This window comes from Narcine bancroftii, chromosome 8, assembly GCF_036971445.1.
Source record: "Narcine bancroftii isolate sNarBan1 chromosome 8, sNarBan1.hap1, whole genome shotgun sequence".
Lineage (NCBI taxonomy): Eukaryota > Metazoa > Chordata > Chondrichthyes > Torpediniformes > Narcinidae > Narcine > Narcine bancroftii.
In genome coordinates this window covers 46,429,533-46,449,389 of record NC_091476.1, presented here as the reverse complement: position 1 = coordinate 46,449,389, position 19,857 = coordinate 46,429,533, and the positions used below count along the sequence as shown (strand labels likewise).

The 19,857-nt window shown below is 39.1% G+C and overlaps 1 protein-coding gene across 24 annotated transcripts in view; it reads left to right on the top strand.

Moving 5' to 3' along the window:
• The window catches only part of pabir2 (PABIR family member 2), an 89,317-nt gene that overhangs the window by 31,699 nt on the left and 37,761 nt on the right, over nt 1-19,857 (top strand). For 18 of the 24 annotated variants that reach the window (XM_069893586.1, XM_069893580.1, XM_069893575.1 and 15 more), the window contains 3 exons: nt 4,235-4,327; nt 9,014-9,112; nt 17,763-17,851. In XM_069893586.1, the coding sequence (XP_069749687.1) occupies nt 4,235-4,327; nt 9,014-9,112; nt 17,763-17,851 (281 nt within the window). The remainder of the gene's footprint in view (nt 1-4,234; nt 4,328-9,013; nt 9,113-17,762; nt 17,852-19,857) is intronic. The other 6 variants (XM_069893598.1, XM_069893589.1, XM_069893588.1 and 3 more) reach the window with 3 other exon arrangements.

The window sequence follows — 19,857 nt, the reverse complement described above, 5'->3', positions numbered from 1 at the left end:
TCACCTAGAAGAACCATAGAACATCGCAGCGTAGAAAAATGCTTTGACCCTTCTAGTCTGTGCCAAATAATTCTGCAACAATTTAATTTTTTCTTGACCTCACATCCATTACTTCCATCTATGTGCCTATCTTAGAGTTATTTGAATGTCACAATTGTACCAACCTCCACTACTCCTGGCAATGCTTTCCAGCCTATCACAACTCTTTTATATATATATATCTCTCCTAAACTTTCCTCCAATCAATTTAAATTGATGTCCTTTGGTATTTGCTGTTGTCACCCAGGAAAAAGGTGCTGAATGTCCACCCTATCTATGCCTCTTATAATCATATAGATCTCTATGCAGTCATTTCTCATCCTTTGTTGCACCAAAGCGAAAAGCCCTAACTAACTCTGTCAATCTTGCTTCATATGACATGTTCTTCAACCTGGACAACGTCCTGGTCAATCTCCAAAACATTCAGATCCTTCCTATAATGAGGTGACCAGAACTGAGTGGAGTACTCCAAGTGTGGTTGAAAAGAGCTGAAGCTGATGGCTCTTGAACTCAATGCCCTAACTAATGAACCATGAGGGGTCTGTAGACTTGGACCCCAAGTTCTCTCCGTTACTCCACACTCTTTAAAAACTCTGCCATTAAGCGCAGATTTCACCTAAAGTATGCCCTTCTAGAGTACATCCCTTCATCATTATTCTGCTTGAGCGTCATCTGCCACTTTTCTGTCTATCTCTGCATCCGGTCTATATCCTGTTGTAACCTTCTACACAATCCACAACACCTCCAACCTTTGATTCATCTGCAAACACTGACTCACCCCTCCTCTTTATCCAAGTCGTATATAAAAATCACAAAGAGCCATGGTCCAAGAACAAATCCCTGCTGAATGCCACTAGTCACTGACCGCCAGGCAAAATGCATTGCATACTACTACTCTTTGCTTTCTGTGGGCAAGCCAGTTAAGAAGCCAAAGTTCCTTGGATCCCATGTCTCATGATTTCCTGAATGAGCCTACTATGGGTGGACCTTGTTAAACACCTTACTGGAATCGCCACATCCATTGTAGGCTCTTAATGCAATGTTTCACTCTCACAAAACCAGCTGACTATCCCTGAGAATGCTATGCTTCTCCAAATGCTCAGAAATCCTATTGCTAAGAATCCTCTTCAATACTTTGTGCATCACTGATATAAGATTCATTGGTCCATAATTCCCAGGATTCTCCGTATGACCTTTTTTGAACAAGGGATCTACATTTGCCATTCTCAAATCCTCCGATACCACTCCTGTGATCATGGAAAATGCAAAGAACATTAACCACTCAGCAATCTCTTCCCTCCCTTTCTGTAGTAACCTGAGGTTTATCCTGTCCAGTTCTGGGGACTTACCCATCCTATGGGTTTTTTAAGAAACTAGATACTTCCATTCTGCCGGTGTCCTGTCTAAAAACACCAACCATTCTCTCAGACAGTTCAAACTTATTTGTGAAGTCATTAGATTTGTGGTGCTCATGAGTTTAGGAATGGAAAGATAGGCCAGATAAATCTGTGGCTGAGGAGCAGGTGCAGGGATTTAGGTCTTGGATCATTGGGGTTTCTTCTGGGGAAGAGGTGACCTGGACAAAAGAGTTGGGGTTACATCTGAACTGGAGGGGATCAAAGTAGTGGCTGGGAAATTTGGTCATGTTTCAAATTCGATTGACAGGTGCTGGGGCTTAGAGCAGAGATGAGTCGGATGAGAAGTTGGGGGTCAATACTCTACTCAAAGAGCAAGTTTAGTGGATAGGATAGGCTGCAAAACAACATGCTGATTTAAATTGCATTTATATCAATACAAGGGCATAACAGGTAAGGCAAATCCAGGCAGTGAATTGGCTCATTTGACTGAGATATTGTAGACACAACAGAAATGTGGCTAAGAGAAGGACAAAACTGGGAGCTCATTGTTCCAGGATGCAGATACTAGAGGTGCGATGGAGGGGTAGATAGAAGAGGGGTGGGGGTGTCTATTTTTGATAAGGAAAGACATAATTGTGCTTAGTGAGGTATTCGAGGGAGTTTGTCAGGTGAAGCTATGTGGGTCAAACGTAGAAACAAGAAGGGAATGGTCACTTTGATAGGGTTGTGTTTATAGGCCCCTCAACAGTCAACAGAAATTGGAAGAGCAGTGTGCAGGGAAATTGCAGATAGTGGTAAGAATAATCAATAGTGTAACTGGGATATTGACCTGATTATTTACAGTACAAGGGGCTTGGACGGGGTGGATTGGTTGTGTTTTCAAGAGGGCTTCCTCAATCAATTAATTGAGGACCCTAACAGAGAAGACACAACACTGGACCTCTTAGGGAATGAGATAAGGCAAGTGACTGAATTGACAGTCCAGCACTTTGGGTCCAGTGACCATAACTCCATTAGTTTTAAAATAGCTCTGTAGAAAGATTAGACTGGCCTAGAAGTGAGAGTCCTTAATTGGGGCCAGGCTGATTTCAGAGCAATTGGGCAGGCCTTTGCAGACATTGCATGGGAGAGAATGTTAATGAGTGAGGGGATGGACAGAAAGTGGGATGTTTTTATAGGTATGTTAGCAAGAGTGCTTGCTTCTGTCAGAGTGAAGGACAGGGGTTGTAAATTTAAGGCACCCTGGTTGACGAAGGATATTGAGGTTCTGGTCAGGTAAAAGGCTTGCATCAGATGTACAAAGTATAGATCAAGTGAATCCCTTGAGGAGAACAGAAAGTGTAAGAGTATGCTTAGAAAGGAAATCAGAAGGGCAAAAAGAGAACATGAGATGGAGCTGGCAGGTACGATAAAGGAGAATCTCAAGGCGTTCAACAAGTATGTAAGGAGACTAGGTGGCTAAGGAGATAACTGGCCCCCTGAAATATCAGAAAGTCTGTTTTTGTGGGGAATCATTGGAGATTTGGCGGGTGGTGGGGGGGGGGTGGGAAATTTTGACTGAATACTTATGATAAGTCTTTACTTTGGAGATCATGGAATGTTAAGATATTGGAGGAAACAATTGGTGTGGTACTGAACCATATTAGAACTATCAAGAGTGATGTCTTAGCAACCTTGGAGTGCATGAAAGTGGACAAATTCCCAGGGCCTGAAGGTACATCCTCCCACCTTGTGGGAAGCTGGGGAAAAATTTGCAGACTCCCTTGCTAAATGCTTTCATTATTGTTGGCCTCTGGTGACGAGCCGGAAGTCTGCAAGGACTTGACGCAATGGTTGGAAAATTGCTTGAGGGGTTCTGAGGCACAGGACTTTTGGATTGATGGGGACTGATTGGAGGTAATAGGGAATTGATTTGAGCTTGGCAGATTGTGTCTCATGGATCTGATGAGTTTTTTGAAGTGGTGACAAATGGGATTGATTAGAGCTGGTCAGAGGACGTTGTATACATGGACTTCAGCAAATCTTTTGACAAGATGCCACATGTCAGGTCAGTCTGGGTGGTTAAATCACATAGGATCTAAGATAAGCTGCCCCATTGGATTCAAAACTGGCTGAAAAGATTTTGAACTGGGGCATGTTTAAGGAGAATGGTGTAAGGTTCAGGAGAGACCGGAGAGATGACATTTTCACTCAGAACTCAGAGCGGGTTGTACATCTGGAGTGAGCTGCCAGATGAAATTGTTGAAGCAGAACAATATCAAAATTCTCAAGACATTTGGACAGATTAGCTGAGGGGCCCAGTGCCAGCAAATGAGATTAGATGAGACTAGCATATTGGTCGGCATGGACTCGTTTGGCCGAAGGGCCTGTTCCATGGCTTGTGACTTTATGATCAGTTTTTCTCTTCTGTTGAAATTTTCAAATTGTTCATCTGGCCCTTTGCTCATGTTGTGGGTGGATCATGAGTAGGCTTGGTAAGCTGAATTCTACCAGTTATGGTTGATGTTTGTGGTTTCTAGTTCATGCCCAGGCTTGAGCAGAGTCATTTCTTCAAGCTTGCGTGTGGCCATACACTTCATACCTTCACAAACTCCACCCTCAGTCCATCTCAGGAGAGAGTTACCTTAACTTTAATCATTTATTTAAATTCATTGTAATATTGTTGAATAGTGGACATTTAGTGCAGTGAACGATCCCTGCGAATTGCAACGTACTGCAGAGATCATGCCAATGCTGCTGTCTGAGGTTGATCCTAAGCCCAGAGAGAGCATGGGCTTCTGTGACAGTCTGTTCTGTAGTAGGTTGGTTCAGGATGTATGTTGTTCTGTTCCTCACAGAGTGACAATGACCTGGATAAATCTGCCTCACCAAAGCGCATTGACTTCATTCCAGTCTCACCAGCTCCTTCACCAACCAGAGGCATCGGCAAGGTAGGAGAAATAATGGAGCGCTCTGTCTCTGATCATCAAAAAGGTGTGGGCATTTGTACAACTTTCTGTTGCCCAACTGATCTTATTGATAGACTCAAGGTGAAGAGATTGGGTATAGGGTTGTTGACCAGATGTCACTGGGAGATGCTGATCACATCTTGTGTATTGTTAAAGTAAAATCAATTCCCAGGCATGCTATAGTGAGTAGATTTCTGAAAAGAGTGAAATTGAGCTATTTTGGGCTGCATTGGCACGAGGGGGAGAAGTGTGGGAATTGGGTATTCACTGGGGTTGATGAGGAAGCTTCTACATGTGATGGGGGCAAGGAGATCTCTGAGTCATGGGAGAAGGCAACACAAGGATTTGAAGGAATGACGTGTTGAGTATTTCCAGCACTTTCTATTGGAGGATTGCTAGTATTTGCAATGTTTCAAGATTTTGCTTTTAGTTCCATGCCAAATTCATCAAATCTGGCTCATTTGTGTTAATGTTTGTCTTCTGTCATACAATACAGAAACAAACGCTCCGGCCCAGCCTGTCCATGCCAAGCAACATGCTTTAATACTACTTGGCCCACACCCCTCCAACCCCCTCCCATCCGTGTAGTTAATCAAATGTTTCTTGAATGATGATAACATATCTGACTTTGTGTGGTAGCTCATTCCCCTGTCAATCTCCCACGCGGTGAGGAAATCAGGCCTTGTTTTACTAGTCTTTGATGGCAAAACAACTTGCCTAATCAAGGCAACAAATTCATCAACCTCTTCCATAACAATTCCAACTTTATAAAATCTTACTTGTGGCTAGGCAACCAAAACTCCACAAGTACTCCAAGTGGTGCATCGCCAATCCCTTGTATAACTTTGACATTATGTTCCAACACTTGTACTCATTGATACAACTGATGAAGGCATATTTCAGATTTATTGTCAGAGTACATACAACCCTCAGATTCTTTTTCCTCTGGGCAAGGCAGGATTACCATTTATTGGTAGTGTTTAAAAAAAACTGCACACCACGTACACATGAACAAATAAAGAACTGTAAACAAATAATGAAATGTAAACAAAATGCAATACAGAGAGAATTTTTAAAAAAAAATCAATAAAGTGCAAAAGTAAGAATCCTTAAATGAGTCCCTGATTGAGTTTGTCGTTGAGGAGTCTGATGGTGAAGGGGTAGCAACTGTTCCTGAACCTGGAGGTGCGAGTCTTGTGGCACCTATAGCTCTTTCCTGATGGCAGCAGTGAGAACAGAGCATGTGATGGGTGGTGTGGATCCTTTATGATTGCTGCTGGTATCTGATGGCAGTGTTCCTTGTAGATATTCTCGATAGTGGGGAATGTTTTTCCTGTGATGTCTTGGGCTGTGTTTTACTTTTTGGAAATCTTTAGGCTCAAGGGTATTGCTATCCCCATACCAGACCATAATGTAGCTGGTTAGTACATATTCCACCACGTATCTGTCAAAATTTGCCAGGGATTCTTGTGTCATACCAAACCTCCGCAAACTCCTGAGGAAGTAGAGATGTTGATGTGCTTTCTTCACGATACCATTTATGTGTCGGGTCTAGGAAAGATCCTCTGAGATTGTGACCCACAAGAACTTAAAACTTGCTTGTCTTTCCACCTCTAATCGTCCCTAATGATCACTGGATCATACACCTCTAGTTTTCTCTTCCTAAAGTCAACAGTCAGCTCCTTGATTTTGATGACAAACACTCACTTCACTACTCTGGTCCAATATGTTCCAAACTTGCACTTCACCACTCTGTCTACCTGTGCACCTCTAGGTCTCTCCACTCCACAACACTTTTTAGATTCCTGCTGTTCACAGAGCAAGTCTAACACAGGTTTGATTCAGCCAAGTGAGACAGCTCACATTTCTCCATGTTGAACTGCATCTGCCATTCCTTGGCTCAGTTCCCCATCTGATCTTGATCGCATTGCAAACCCTGTGTAATTGAGACATGGAATTATGGGGCCTTTTGCCCCAACTTGCCCATGCTGACCAAAATGCCCCATCCACACTTCATTGTCCACTATAGCATATATTTTCATGTTATTATCAAACCTAACTTGACACAAACATCCTTGTCCACGTGATTTCTTTTATTACAAGAAACAAGGCTCCAAGTATGAACCTGAGGCACTCCACTGCCCATGATCCTCCAGTCTATAAAATTGCCCTCTACAACCACTCTCTAACTCTATCACTAAGCCAATTTTGGCCTCTTACCCTGCACTCCTTCCATACCAACCTACCATGTGAGTCCTTCTCAAATGGTTAACTAAAATCTATATAAACATCATCAACTGCCTTGCCGTCATCTACCCTCTTTGTCATCTCTTCAAAAAATTTTATTAATGCCATGAGAAACTTGCCCCTTTCACACTTGCATCCCACAAAATTGGCCGTTCATTGTCCTGGGATAGAAATGGAGGTTTGACTTTTCACACTTGACCACTCCTAACAGGGATGCTGAATGCTTTCACACTTGCAAGGAGCCATCCTCGGTTAGGACTGTTCTACCTTCTACTGGTGACGTCATGATGCATCGAGTGATGGAGACCTGCCCTAAATCCTGATTATTAACTTGTATTTGAACATAATTAATCATGCCTAATAAAACATAATTAAGCTTTATGTACAGCATAGTATGAGCTCTTCAGCCCATGTTATTGCTATGCCGACCTATATAAACCTTTATAAGGGGGAGCGTGGCAAGATGGCGTCTAGACGTGTAATCCCTGCCCTCTCTGGTCAGACTTTTAAGTGCCTGTTTTTAAACCTTTTAGTTTTAATTTTAAAACTTTAATTTTCAGTTTGATATTTTGGTGAGCCATTATGGCTGCTAATGCAAAAAAAACTAAGCCTCAGTTACAAAAGAAAATACAGTTTCAAAGTGCAGAAGAATTGGGGCCTAAACGACTTGGAACAGCCTCGGATCCATTTTCAGCGATCCCCAAGCTTCAACGATCGCCAGTAGGGACAAAAGTTAAGGTAACAGCTACTCACCAGTCTCAAGATGGCGCTGGTTCGACCCGTTTTGCAGAGGAAGGAGTGTGCTCCCGAGAAGTCGGGCACGAGCCTGGAGGCTTGTTACAACGAACACCCCCGTTGGAGGAGACGGGAGCGCGGAGGAAGAGGATTGTGACGGCAGACACGCAGTCTGCAGCAACTGTGGGCTTGGGTGGAACCGTTAATTACGGAGGATTTCGTAATTTTATGAAAATATGGTCTGCGGGGGGACGGCAGTGACGACCCCCTGAGGAAGTCGGGGGGTCGTCGTTGGATGTCCAAACTCGCAGTAAAACAACTAGAATGCTGCCTTTTGAAGAACAACAAGAAGAGGATTTGCCTTACTCTACCACTGCACAGGAAATGGAAGAGCTGGAAGAAAGTGAGTTCCAACTTATGGAATCGGATCCTGCATTTCAAACTGCACTTCAGCCTGTTCACATAATGTTTGAAGGTATTGCTTCTTATTTGGATGTTATTATTGGTCAATTGACCCAGCTGGTTCAAATGAATAGTGATATAATTTCAGACCTAACTGTGCTTAAGGCAGAAGTTAAAAAAAATCGGGAAAACTTAAAAAAAAAATTGAAGTTTCTTTTTCTGAATGTAAACAACAGGTACAATCCAATACAGAAACAATAGTAAAGGTGGAAAAATCAGTTAAAGATTTAGGAGCCCGGGAAAAAGAGTTAAGTAAAAAAATGGACTATTTGGAAAATCAAAGCAGAAGAAATAATGTGAAAATTGTGGGTTTGCCAGAAGGTATAGAAGGTCAAGATCCTGTCAAATTTTTTAAAAATTGGATTCCCCAGATGTTGGCGGAAGAGTCTTTTCCTGATGGATTGGTATTGGAAGGAGCACATAGAGCTTTAAGAAGACCATCCCTACCTGGTCAACCTCCAAGAGCTGTGTTAGTTCGTTGCTTGAATTGTTTGGACAGAGAGACAATTCTTCGACTTGCAGTTCAAAGACAAGCTCCAATGATGGTTCAGAATAAAAGAGTTTTCTTCTACCTTGATTTGAGTCAAAATATCATCAGATGCTAATGTTAATTTAATCCAGTTAAAGATGTTTTATGACGTAAAGGTTACAAATTTGCTTTTTGTTACCCTGCTGTGTTGAAAGTGTCTTATGGAAACTATCAGTCTCAATTCTTTGAGAGTGAGCATGAGGCAATAGTTTTTCCTAATTTGTTACCTGATGTCAGAGGACAAAGAAGTAGTCCACCATTATCTGATGGACTTGGAAATGGGCAAAATGGCAGAAGTGGAAAGAACGGGAATGGAAAGAGTTCACCTATTCTTGAAATGAGTTCAACATCTGGACTGGAATCTCAAGGCTAATTTTGTTTTTGGTAATGTGTTAATATTTTTGATTGGCTGGCTGGGGAGGACTAACTTCTTTGTTAGTCATCAGTCACTAGTGGGTAATCCACACCCAGTTTTTTTAGAGAGTTACTACCTTTTGGTAGTTTTTTTTGTTGTTTTTCTTTTCCCTTATTAACGAATATTATTTTTATTTGAAGGCTCTATATATTTTAATTTGAGGGTCCTATATAAAAAAAATTCTTTTTTTTTCTTTGTTATTATTAATTTTGTGATTTTTTGGTATTTAGCAAATGTATTAGATAAGTCGAATTTGAAATTTGCTACCTTTAATGTTCAGGGATTAAACAACCCGATCAAGCGTAAGCGAGTTTTGGCTTACAGTAAAAAGATGAAGATTGATATTGCTTTTTTAAAGGAGACACATTTGAATGAAAAAGTAAGTACGAAATTGAAGAGGGACTGGGTTGGACATGTTTTTTTTTCTTCATTTAACTCCAAAGCTAAGGGAGTAGCAATTTTGATACATAAAAAATTATCTTTTGAATTACAATCAATGGAAATGAATGCAGGATGTATTCATAAGTTGAATTGTAAGATCTTTAATGAATTTTGGACTTTACTTAACATTTATGCACCGAATGTGGATGATGAAGCATTTATTTCGGATGCATTTCTGCTTCTGGGACAAGCTAATGAAAATGTTCTGGTTGGAGGAGATTTTAACTGTGTTTTGGATCCTTTATTAGATAAATCTCCAAAAAAATGTTAAAAAATCTAAAATGGCAATTCAAGTTCGAGCTTTGATGAAAGATTTTAATTTAGTGGACATTTGGTGACGTCTTAACCCAACAGAGAAGGATTTCTCTTTTTATTCATTTAGACATGAATCTTTTTCCAGAATTGATATTTTTTTTAGTATCGGCACATTTACAGGGGAAAATACTGCAGGCAGAATATAAAAGTAGGGTAATTTCAGATCATTCTTTGTTGTATTTTACTTATGAGAGTTCTGAAAAAGTTCGTTCAGCTTCTCGTTGGAGATTCAATACGATGTTGTTAAAAAAAGAGGAATTTATTGAATTTTTTAAAAAAACAAATCAATCTCTTTTTGGAAGAAAATGTTAACTCTGTTCAGAGTTAATTTATATTGTGGGATGCTATGAAAGCTTACTTGAAAGGTCAAATAATTAGTTATACTTCTAAGGTTAAAAAGAATTATCTGACCGAGAGCCTTGAATAAGAGAAACAGATTGATGAATTAGAAAAGGAATTTCAGAGACATGTGACAGAAAATCAGAAGATAGAGTTGTCTAGATTGAAATTGAAATACAATACGTTGCAATCTTATCAATTTGAATGCTTGATTAATAGATCTAAACAACGGTATTATGAATGGGGTGAGAAAGTGCATAGGTACTTGCATGGCAGTTAAAGAAAGAACAGGTATCAAGGGTTATTAATGCAATTAGATGAAATTCAACTGTTATTTACAAACCTCGTGAGATTAATGATGAGTTTTGTTCATTTTATAAGAAATTATATACTTCTGAGGAAAAACAGAAGAGTGGATCGATTGACTCCTTTTTATTGGTGTTGAAATTACCAGTACTAGGAGAAGAAGACATATTGGAGCTGGAGGCTCCTTTTACTAATTTAGAAATTAAATTGGCTATGTTGGAAATGCCAAATGGAAAATCACCTGGTGATGATGGGTTTTCGGTTGAATTTTGTAAGGTATTTTATGATGATTTATCTACAGTGTTTGGAGATGTGATACGACAGATTAATGAACGTTATGATCAACCTGAATCATGCTTCAGTGCCTTAATTACTGTAATTCCTAAGAAGGATAGAGATCCATTGAAGGTTTCTTCATATAGACCAATTTCTTTGTTGAATGTATTCTATAAAATAATAGCTAAAGTATTAGCGAATCGATTGGCTAAATTTTTACCAAAGTTGATACATGTTGATCAAACAGGTTTCATAAAGAATAGTTATGCTTCAGATAATATTCTTCGAGTGATTAGTTGCCTGACCATCCGATGGTGATATCTCTTGATGCAGAAAAGGCTTTTGATAGAGTTGAGTGGAACTTTTTATTTAAAGTTTTAGAGAAATTTGTTTGGTCCTTCTTTCATTGGTTGGATTAAAGCTTTATACAATAAACCAATTGACAAATGGTCAGATCTCGGAACCTTTTAAATTAACTCGTTCAACTCAACAAGGTTGTCCTTTGTCTCCAGCTTTGTTTGCGTTAGTAATTGAACCTTTAGCACAGTTAATAGACAATACACAGATACTAGGTATGAGAGTTTTAGATGAGGAGTATAAAATTAATCTATTTGCTGACTATGTACTGGTGTATTTAACAAATCCAGCTCATTCACTTTTACACTTGAAGGAGTGTTTAACACAATATGGATCTTTGTCTGGATATAAAGTTAACTGGGGAAAAAAGTGAAATTTTACCGATAGGTGAAGGAGATTATTCAGTTTATAAGAATATTATTAATTTGAAGTGGACTGATCGAATGAAATATTTGGGTATAAATGTGGATGTTGATTATCAATCTTTATATAAATTAAATTATGTACCGTTAATGAAAAAGATCAAAGCTGATTTGATTAAGTGGAAGGATCTTCCTATAAATTTAATTGGAAGAATAAATACAATTAAAATGAATATCATTCCATGTATACAATATTTGTTTCAGTCAATTCCGTGTTTACTTGATAAGAATTTTTTTCGAGATTTAAATAAAATGGTTAGAGAATTTTTATGGAAGGGTAAATTTCCGAGAGTAGCTTTGAATAAGCTAACCTGGAAATATGCATTGGGGGATTAAGTTTACCACATTTTCAAAATTATTATGAGGCAGCTCAATTTAAATTTATTAATTCATTAATGGATTTGGAACAGCCCCCTAGTTTGGCTAAAATTGAGATGGCAAATATTTCTGAATTTGAAAAACATCAATTTTTGTTTCAGTGGAATTTAAATTTATTACAACAATATAATGTGCCTATACTAAAGTATTTAATGAAGTTATGGATGAAGAAAAATAGAACGATAGGTTCTTAGGGTAAATTATTGGTTTTAACACCATTATATAATAACCAACTTATTCCTTTTTCAATGTATAATCAATATTTATTACATTGGAAATCTAAAGGTATAAAAAAAACTTGGGGGCTTGTTTTAAAGAAGGTCAATTTTAATCCTTTAATCAAATGAGGGAAGATTTTGGTATTAATGAGAATTCTTTATTTGTTTATTATCAACTTCGATCCTTAGTAAAACAAATATTTGGTAGAGATATGATTTTACCTAAATTGACTAAATTTGAATCTTTTCTTGCACCAAAGAAGGGATATATTTCATTGATGTACCAAATAGTACAGGAAAGTATCGAAAAAAAGGGATGGGATAGATCTAAGATTAAATGGGAAAAGGATATTAACCTTACTTTTTCTGAGGATGACTGGTTAGATATTTGTCATGATAGTGTTACTAGATTGATAAATGTTCGTTATGCAATGGTTAATTACAATATTTTACATCAATTGTATTTAACACTTGAAAAGTTTTTAAAAAAAATGGTTTTAATGTGGTAATTCAGTTGGAACTTTTTTTCATGCTGTTTGGTTATGTGTACATATACAATCTTTTTGGAAAGCAATTCAATTGTTTTTGGAACATTTGTATAAGATTAAAATACTTCTGGACCCGACAATATTTTTGTTAGGTGAGTTGAAGCCTTTGAAAGATTTGGGATTAGACAAATTTCAGATTGCTTTTGTATATTTAGCTTTATCTTTAGCAAAATAATATAAAGCAAGTACATGGAAAAATGCTAATGTGATTGATATTAATAGATGGCATAATGAGATGAAAACTTGTTTGGTAATGGAAAAAATCACATGTGTTTTACATGATAATTATTATTTTTTTCTTAAGTGGTCTTTATATTCAGAATATTTACATTTAGATTTACCTTGATTAGATTTTAGAAAATATATTTCAGTTCTTTTTTTCCTTTGGCTCTCCTAAAGAGAGCTGGCTGAGAGGGGGAGGGGGAGGGGGGGTTCTTCTTTCTTTTTCTATTTTATATAAAAAATTTTATCGTTCATAATATGTACTTTTTTATTGTATGTAATAACCTTGTTGAATGAATAAATAAAGTTATTTAAAAAAAACCTTTATAAGGGACCATGGGAAAGTGCTAACTATAAATAGCAATGACTGTTCCACTGATTCTACCTGATATATGTCTCTTTTTTTCTCTGATCTGTGCCTCTATCTCTTGTTATCCAGGGTTTCTTTATCTTGTCATTCCTGCCCTTTACCTTCCTGGGAACATATTTGTTTTGGACATTCCTCCTCACACTTTTAAACATGTTACATTACAATTTGCATTTGTTATTTTTACTCTGTAATATCTGTAATATTTGCATCTAGTCACTATTGGCTCACTTACCTAATCATGTTGAAATTTGCCTTGCCCATTTAGAAATCTAATTTGAGGACCAGTGTTATTCTTTTCCACAACTATCTTGAAGCTAATAAATTTGTGGTCACTGGTCCTAGGATGTCCCCCCTCAGTTACCCTACCAGCTTCATTCCCCACTACAAGGTCCAATGTTTCCCCTTCCCTGGTCTACATATTACCACAGAAAGTTCCCTGAAATGCTTCATCCCATCTAATCTCCTGACACTTTGACATTTCCAGTCAAAAATGTTGGGAAAGTTGGAATCATCTGCAATAATAACTTTGCAGTTTTTACACACCTCAGAAATCCATCTACGCATTTGATCCTGCAGCTCCCGGTGACTGATGGGCTGTAGTTCACCCCCATTGAGGTGATTACTTCTTTTCAGTTCCTGATTTCCTCCCACCTTGCCTCACACGATAGTTCTCTAGCAATATCCCCTCTAAAGACGTTGGTACCTTCTTTGATTAATATTGCAACCCCTTTCCTCTCTTCCCATTGTGTCTACAGTACCCCAGAATATTGAGCACCCAGTCCTGGTCCTCCTCCAACTACGTCTTCATTATGGCTACAACATCCCACTGTTCTGTACCTGTCCACACCCTCAGCTTGTTAGCTTTCCCTGTCAGTCGTCGTGTTAAAATAAACACAAGAAACTTTCCACGTCTTGGCTCAATGCTTGTCCTTCTCCGACCTATTCTGCTTCAGTGCACTTCCTTTGCCTTCCTTGCTCTGCTGGACCTTTTCAGTCCTTCTCTCTACATCTTGAATCCCATCCTGCTGTCATTTTAGTTCAAAGCTTCTTGGGTGAATCTAGCAAATCTCCCTGCCAGAATATTGGTCCCCGTCTAGTTCAAGGGTAACCTGTCTCTCTTGTTCGTGTCAGAAGTAAAACCCAAAAGTCTGTAGACAACGTAGTTGAAGTAAAAACAAGATGCTGGAGAAACTCAGCACGTCAATCATATACTTTATATTGGAGAAATAAAGATACATCACTGATGTTTCAAGCTTGAGTCTTTCATTATGTCTCTGCTTCCTGCAGGCAGGATTCAGAATTGTCTTTCCTGCAGACAGCAGAGGATAGTAGTAGATGTGTCCCTGGAGGTCAGTGACTATTGGAGATCCGCAGGGATCTGTTCTGGGACCCTTACTCTTTGTGATTTTTATAAACAATCTGAATGAAGAAGTAAAGGGATAGGTTAGTAAGTTTGCAGCTGATGTGGATGTTGGAGGAATTGGGGATAGTGTAGAAGGTTGCTGTAGGTTTCAACAGAATATAAACAGGATGATTTGGTGGAAAAGTAGCAGATGGAGTTCATTTTGGATAAGTGTGAAATTTTGCATTTTTGAAAGTCAAATTTGAAGGCAGAGTACATGCTTAATGGCAGGATTCTTAAATGTGTGGCAGAGGGACCTGTAGTCCAAATCCTTAGATCTCCCAAAGATTGCCATTTGCAGGTTGATAAGGTAGTTAAGAAGGCTCATAGTATACTGGCCTTTATTAGTAATGGAATTGAGTTCATGAATCATGAGGTAATGTTGCTTCTCCGTAAAACTCAGACCACACTTGGGATGTTTTGTTCAGTTCTGGTCACTTAATTACATGAAGGATTTGGAAGTTTTGGAGAGGTGATTTGCCAGAATGTTGCCTGGTTTTAAGAATGTGTCTTCTGAGGCAAGGTTAACCGAGCTGAGGTTTTTCTTTGGAGTAAAGAAGAATGAGGTGTGACTTCATAGAGATCAACAAGACTGAGAGTCATAGATAGTGTGGACATCCAGCACCTTTTTCCCCAGGGCAAGAGTCACAAACACTAGGTTACATCTCTGCAATGTGAGGGGAAGAAAGTTTAGGGAAGATGTCAGGGTACATTTTTTTTTTACACAGAGATGTGGGTGCCTGCAATATATTGCCAGGGCTGGTGGTGGAGGTTGTTAAAAAGACTTTTAGACAGGCACATGAAAAATAGGGTAGGGAAGGTTTAGATTTTTAAGATGGTTTATATAGCACAACATCATGGGCAGAAGAGCTTTTACTGTGATATAATGTTCTATGATGCTGCCAGCAGTTTGATAAATTGAGTTCACATTGAAATCTCAAATTGTCCTTTTCTGAAGTTTTACATAGAACATGAAACATTGGAGCTCTTCAGCCCACTATGTAAACCTACAACATAACAATCTAATCCTTCACTACCTCACACCCATGACCCTGTATTTTTTGTGCATTCATGTGACTATCTAAGAGTCTTTTGAATACTGCTATTGTACCAGTCTCCTGGCCTGACCACCACTGGCTATTCATTTCAGGTAACCATTATTCTCTGAGAAAAAAAAATGCTCTGATATCTCCCTAAACTTTCCTTCACTCACCTTAAACAGATACCTTCTGGTATTTGTTATTGTTGCCCCAAGAAAAAAGGCTGTCCACCTTATCAAAGGCCTTCATAATCTTATACATCTTTAGTACATTACCTCATCCTTCCTTGATCCAAAGGGAAAAGCCCTAGCTCAGTCATTCTTGCTGAATATGAGATGTTCTCCAATCCAGGCAACACTCTTGTAAATCTTCTCTGCACCCTCTAAACCACCTACATCTTTCTTGTAATGAGGCAACCAGTACTGAATGCAATACTCGCAGTACTATGGTCTAACCAGAGTTTTATGGAGTTGCAATTTTACTTCACACATCTTGAAATCAAATACTTTGAAATCAGACACACCATATGTGTACTTAACCACTCTATAATTTTGCCCAGCAACCTTTTTAAAAATATTTTATTTGTAATTTTCCAGACTTGAACTCAGTTTTCAACATTGTCATCGTCAGTGATTACATATCTGCACCGACTTTGCCCAGCAACCGCCACTTACCATGAACTCTGTCTTCAAGTTTGAACTTCCAAAATCATCACTCCACACTTATCCAGATCGAACTCCATCTGCCACTTCTCCACCCAACTCTGCATCCTGTCTATAACCTGTTGTAACTTAGGAAAACCTTTTACATAATCCACAACACCTACAACCTTTGTATCATCTGAAAACTTCTTCATCCAAGTTATTTACAAAAATCACAAAGACTAGGGCTTCCAGAACAGATCCTTGTAGAGTGCCACTCGTCACCCCCAAACAGAGTATGTTCCACCTACCATTACCTTCTACTTTGTTTAAGCAAGCCAGTTCAGAAGTCGAGCAACCACGATCCTTTCTCATGACTGTCTGAATGAGACAACCATGGTGAACTTTATCAATTGCCTTGTGAAAATCCAAATACACTACTTCCACTGCCTTACCAGATTCAAATCTCTGATATGCTCAGCAAGCCTTCAGTGCCCGAGGCCCTTCAGGAGCATTTCGTTCTCTCAGCATCTTCTCAAATTCTGGTTCGGATACCTAGTTCCCATGAGACAGTTTCCAACAGCCTTCAGCTGTTGGTCTGCTGCAGTGGTAACCACCCTATAGGGTCATCTCCTCTGCTTCATCTCAATGGCAGGTGTTCTGTCCGTTTCTGGTGCCCTGTGCCAGTCCGTTGCTCTCCCGAAGTCTGCAACCCCTCACGGCTGCTGCTGAGCACAGCAGCCACCATCTTGGGCACAGACCCATGGTTGCAGGATTTTAAATAAAAACCATTAGCTGCTTTAACAGGCAGTTTAAAATCTGTCCAGAGCCGTCAACATTCATCCAGGTGGTTGAACCCTGAGGAAAAGGGTCCTCACCAGCAGCAGTACTGCCAAAGTCATCACCCTATTCTTTATACTTCTCTCTTTAGAGTACACAACTTTGAACCCATCCAAAGTGACTGCATTTGTGCTTCCTTCCTCATAGTGTCACTACACGTAGTATCGACATTTCACCAACGGTTCCATAATCTGTCCTAACACTCTGATTCCCATCCTCCTGCCTAGTCAGTTTAATCCCTCCCCAATAGCTCTCACAATCTGCCCACAAGGATATTTGTCCCTCTCCAGTTTTAGTGCAACCTGTCCTTTTGCACAAGTCATACCTTTCTCAGACGAGATCCCAATGATCCACATCTCTGAACTCCTGCACCAATTTTTCAGCTATTCATTCATCTGCCACATATTATTCTTGCTGTTTGTGGCACAAGGCAGAGGCAGGAATTCAGAGATTATCATCCTTGAGGTCCTGCTCTTTAACTTTCTTCCTAACATTCACTCTTCAGAACCTCATCTCTTTTCCTTTCTATGTTATTGGTACCAATATGTACCACGACATATGGTTGCTCATGCTCCTTCTCAAGAATTCTGTTGATGGACTAGTATAAAAGTCTAAACTGCTCAGTTAAAATGGGCTGACATGTTTTACATGGTTGCTACACTCTGTTTCTCTTCTAATTCTTATTGGAGATATTATTTTGTAGAAGCCAGCGTTCTCTGCTTTATTGGAACAGTCGAGTGCAGTGAGAAGCCCGGTGTTCACTGATTATAAATGTATTTGACATTACAGTTGTGTGAATCTGCGTGCCTGTCTGTCTGTGTGCATGCGCATGCCTGTGTTTGTTTTGGAAGTGCTCTTTGATCTGATTGATTCATTGTTTTTTTCCCCCCCCCCCCCCCCTCCATGTCCTACAGCAATGCTTTTCACCTTCTCTGCAGATTTTTGTCAGTAGTAACGGGCTCCCTCCAAGTCCCAACCCCAGCCCAACACGCAGGTTTACCACGTAAGTGTTATCCCAGAAGAAAGCTTGCAAATAATTATTTGTATTTTAGCAAATGTAATATTGGCTAAAAGTAATACATGTTTTTGATGTTTTCCCCAATGGTTTCTCGGATATAGATGTGCCAATTGTGCATTTTAGAACAATTTAATGATGGTTAAAGGTAGCATTCTGGATAAAGGGAGTGACTGATACTGTTTACAGTCAGGTTTCCTTTGGTTCATTAATGCACTACATTGGTGTGGGGAATGGGATGGAGCTTGAGAGCAAACCATTTGATGACATTAATGAGCTTGTAGAGCAGGAGTGTAAATGCCTCGATTTCACCAAAGGTCGGTATGAACTGTCATTTGGTAGGATGAATCTAATCTGGAAGAATAAATGGATAAATCCAGAAACTGTGAAAATTTGGGATGCAGGTTAATTTGGTCATTGCAAAAGCAAACTAAACCCTGTGCTTTGTTCCAGAGGGTGGTATTGAAAGGTTGAGCTATTCTATTGAATGTATTGAACCTTAGACCCTCAGTTGTTACACCAGCAGCATATGTAGCCTCTGGACTTTTACAAAGCAGATTTACAGTAAAGTGAAAGGCCAGCATTCTTTGTAGAAAGAGAAGGCTGAATGGGTGACCTCAGAGAAAGATTTGAGGTAATGCAGATCGTGAAGTTAGGGAAGGGAGGAATGATCGGAAAGATCTCTTCTTATAAATACAACCCTCCATTGCAGACATTCCTGGTGAATCTCTTCTGCACTTACTATTCATCATCCATGTCCATTTAGGCATTAAGGTGCACATTCCCTGGGCTGGATGGGATAAATCCCCTGTTTTTGAAAGAGGCAAGTGAAAAGATTGCTGGGTCATGAGAAAGGTCTTTATGCCCTCACTAGTGACAAGAGAGGTCACACAGGACTTAAGCTAATGTCGTACCTTTGTTCAAGAAATGTGTGAAAAAGAAAAAGTGTATATCATGGCTAATGTGATTTATGGTGTGAAAAAAAAATTTAAAAAAAAAAAGAAAGAGAAAAAAGGATAATTATTGCCAGTGAACCACACATCAGCATTAAGGAAATAATTGTAAAGAATACTTAGGAGTAGGACTTGTGTACATTTGGAAAGTCATGGTCATATCTGGCACAGTCAACATTGTGTGTGGCAGATCAGGTCTCACAAATTTGAATTAGTTTTTTGAAGAGGTGACAAAAATGGTTGATGAGGGTAGGGAGATGGATGTTGTCTACTTGGTCTGTAGTAAGTGTTTGACAAGTTCGTTTATGGTAGGCTGATTCAGTACAGATTCATGGGATCCATGGTGAGTTAATGATAATGAGTTTGTTATCAATAAATACATAAGAAGTATAATATTTACAGTAATCCTCAAATAAAAAGTGAAGTGAAGTGCAATTGTGCAACCAGTCCATGATTATTGATGTCCATGATATATGTATACACGCACACACAGAGCACAGTTAGAGATGCGCACGTGCACACTATATGTGCATATATGGGTCCATTTCCATCACTTATTGAAAATGGTCACGCAAGTAGGTAGTGATGGAAAGAAGACATATAGTTTCATTGGGAGAAGCACAGAATATAAAAATTGGGGGGGCCATGATTCAACCATATAAAATATTGGTTGGGCTGCACTTGGAATACTGTGTGCAATTCTGTTTGCTGCATTACTGGAAGATGATGGAGACTTTGATAAGGGTGCAAAAGTTTACTTGAATGTTGCCTGTATTGCAGGGTATTTGTTATGGAGGGAGATTGGATAAACTTGATTTGTTATCTCTGGAGTGTCAGGAGACCTGATAGAGATGTATAAAATCATGGGAGACATTTTTATGGTGGACTGCCAAAACCTTTTCCCCAAGGCAAAAACATTACACACCAGAGGTTGAGTGTTTAAAGTGAAGGGAAGAGGGAAGGATGTTTAAAGGAGATGAGTAAGGCATACTATTTAGAGTAAAACACAAGTCTTCTGGTGCTGTGATTGTAGAAAAAGCA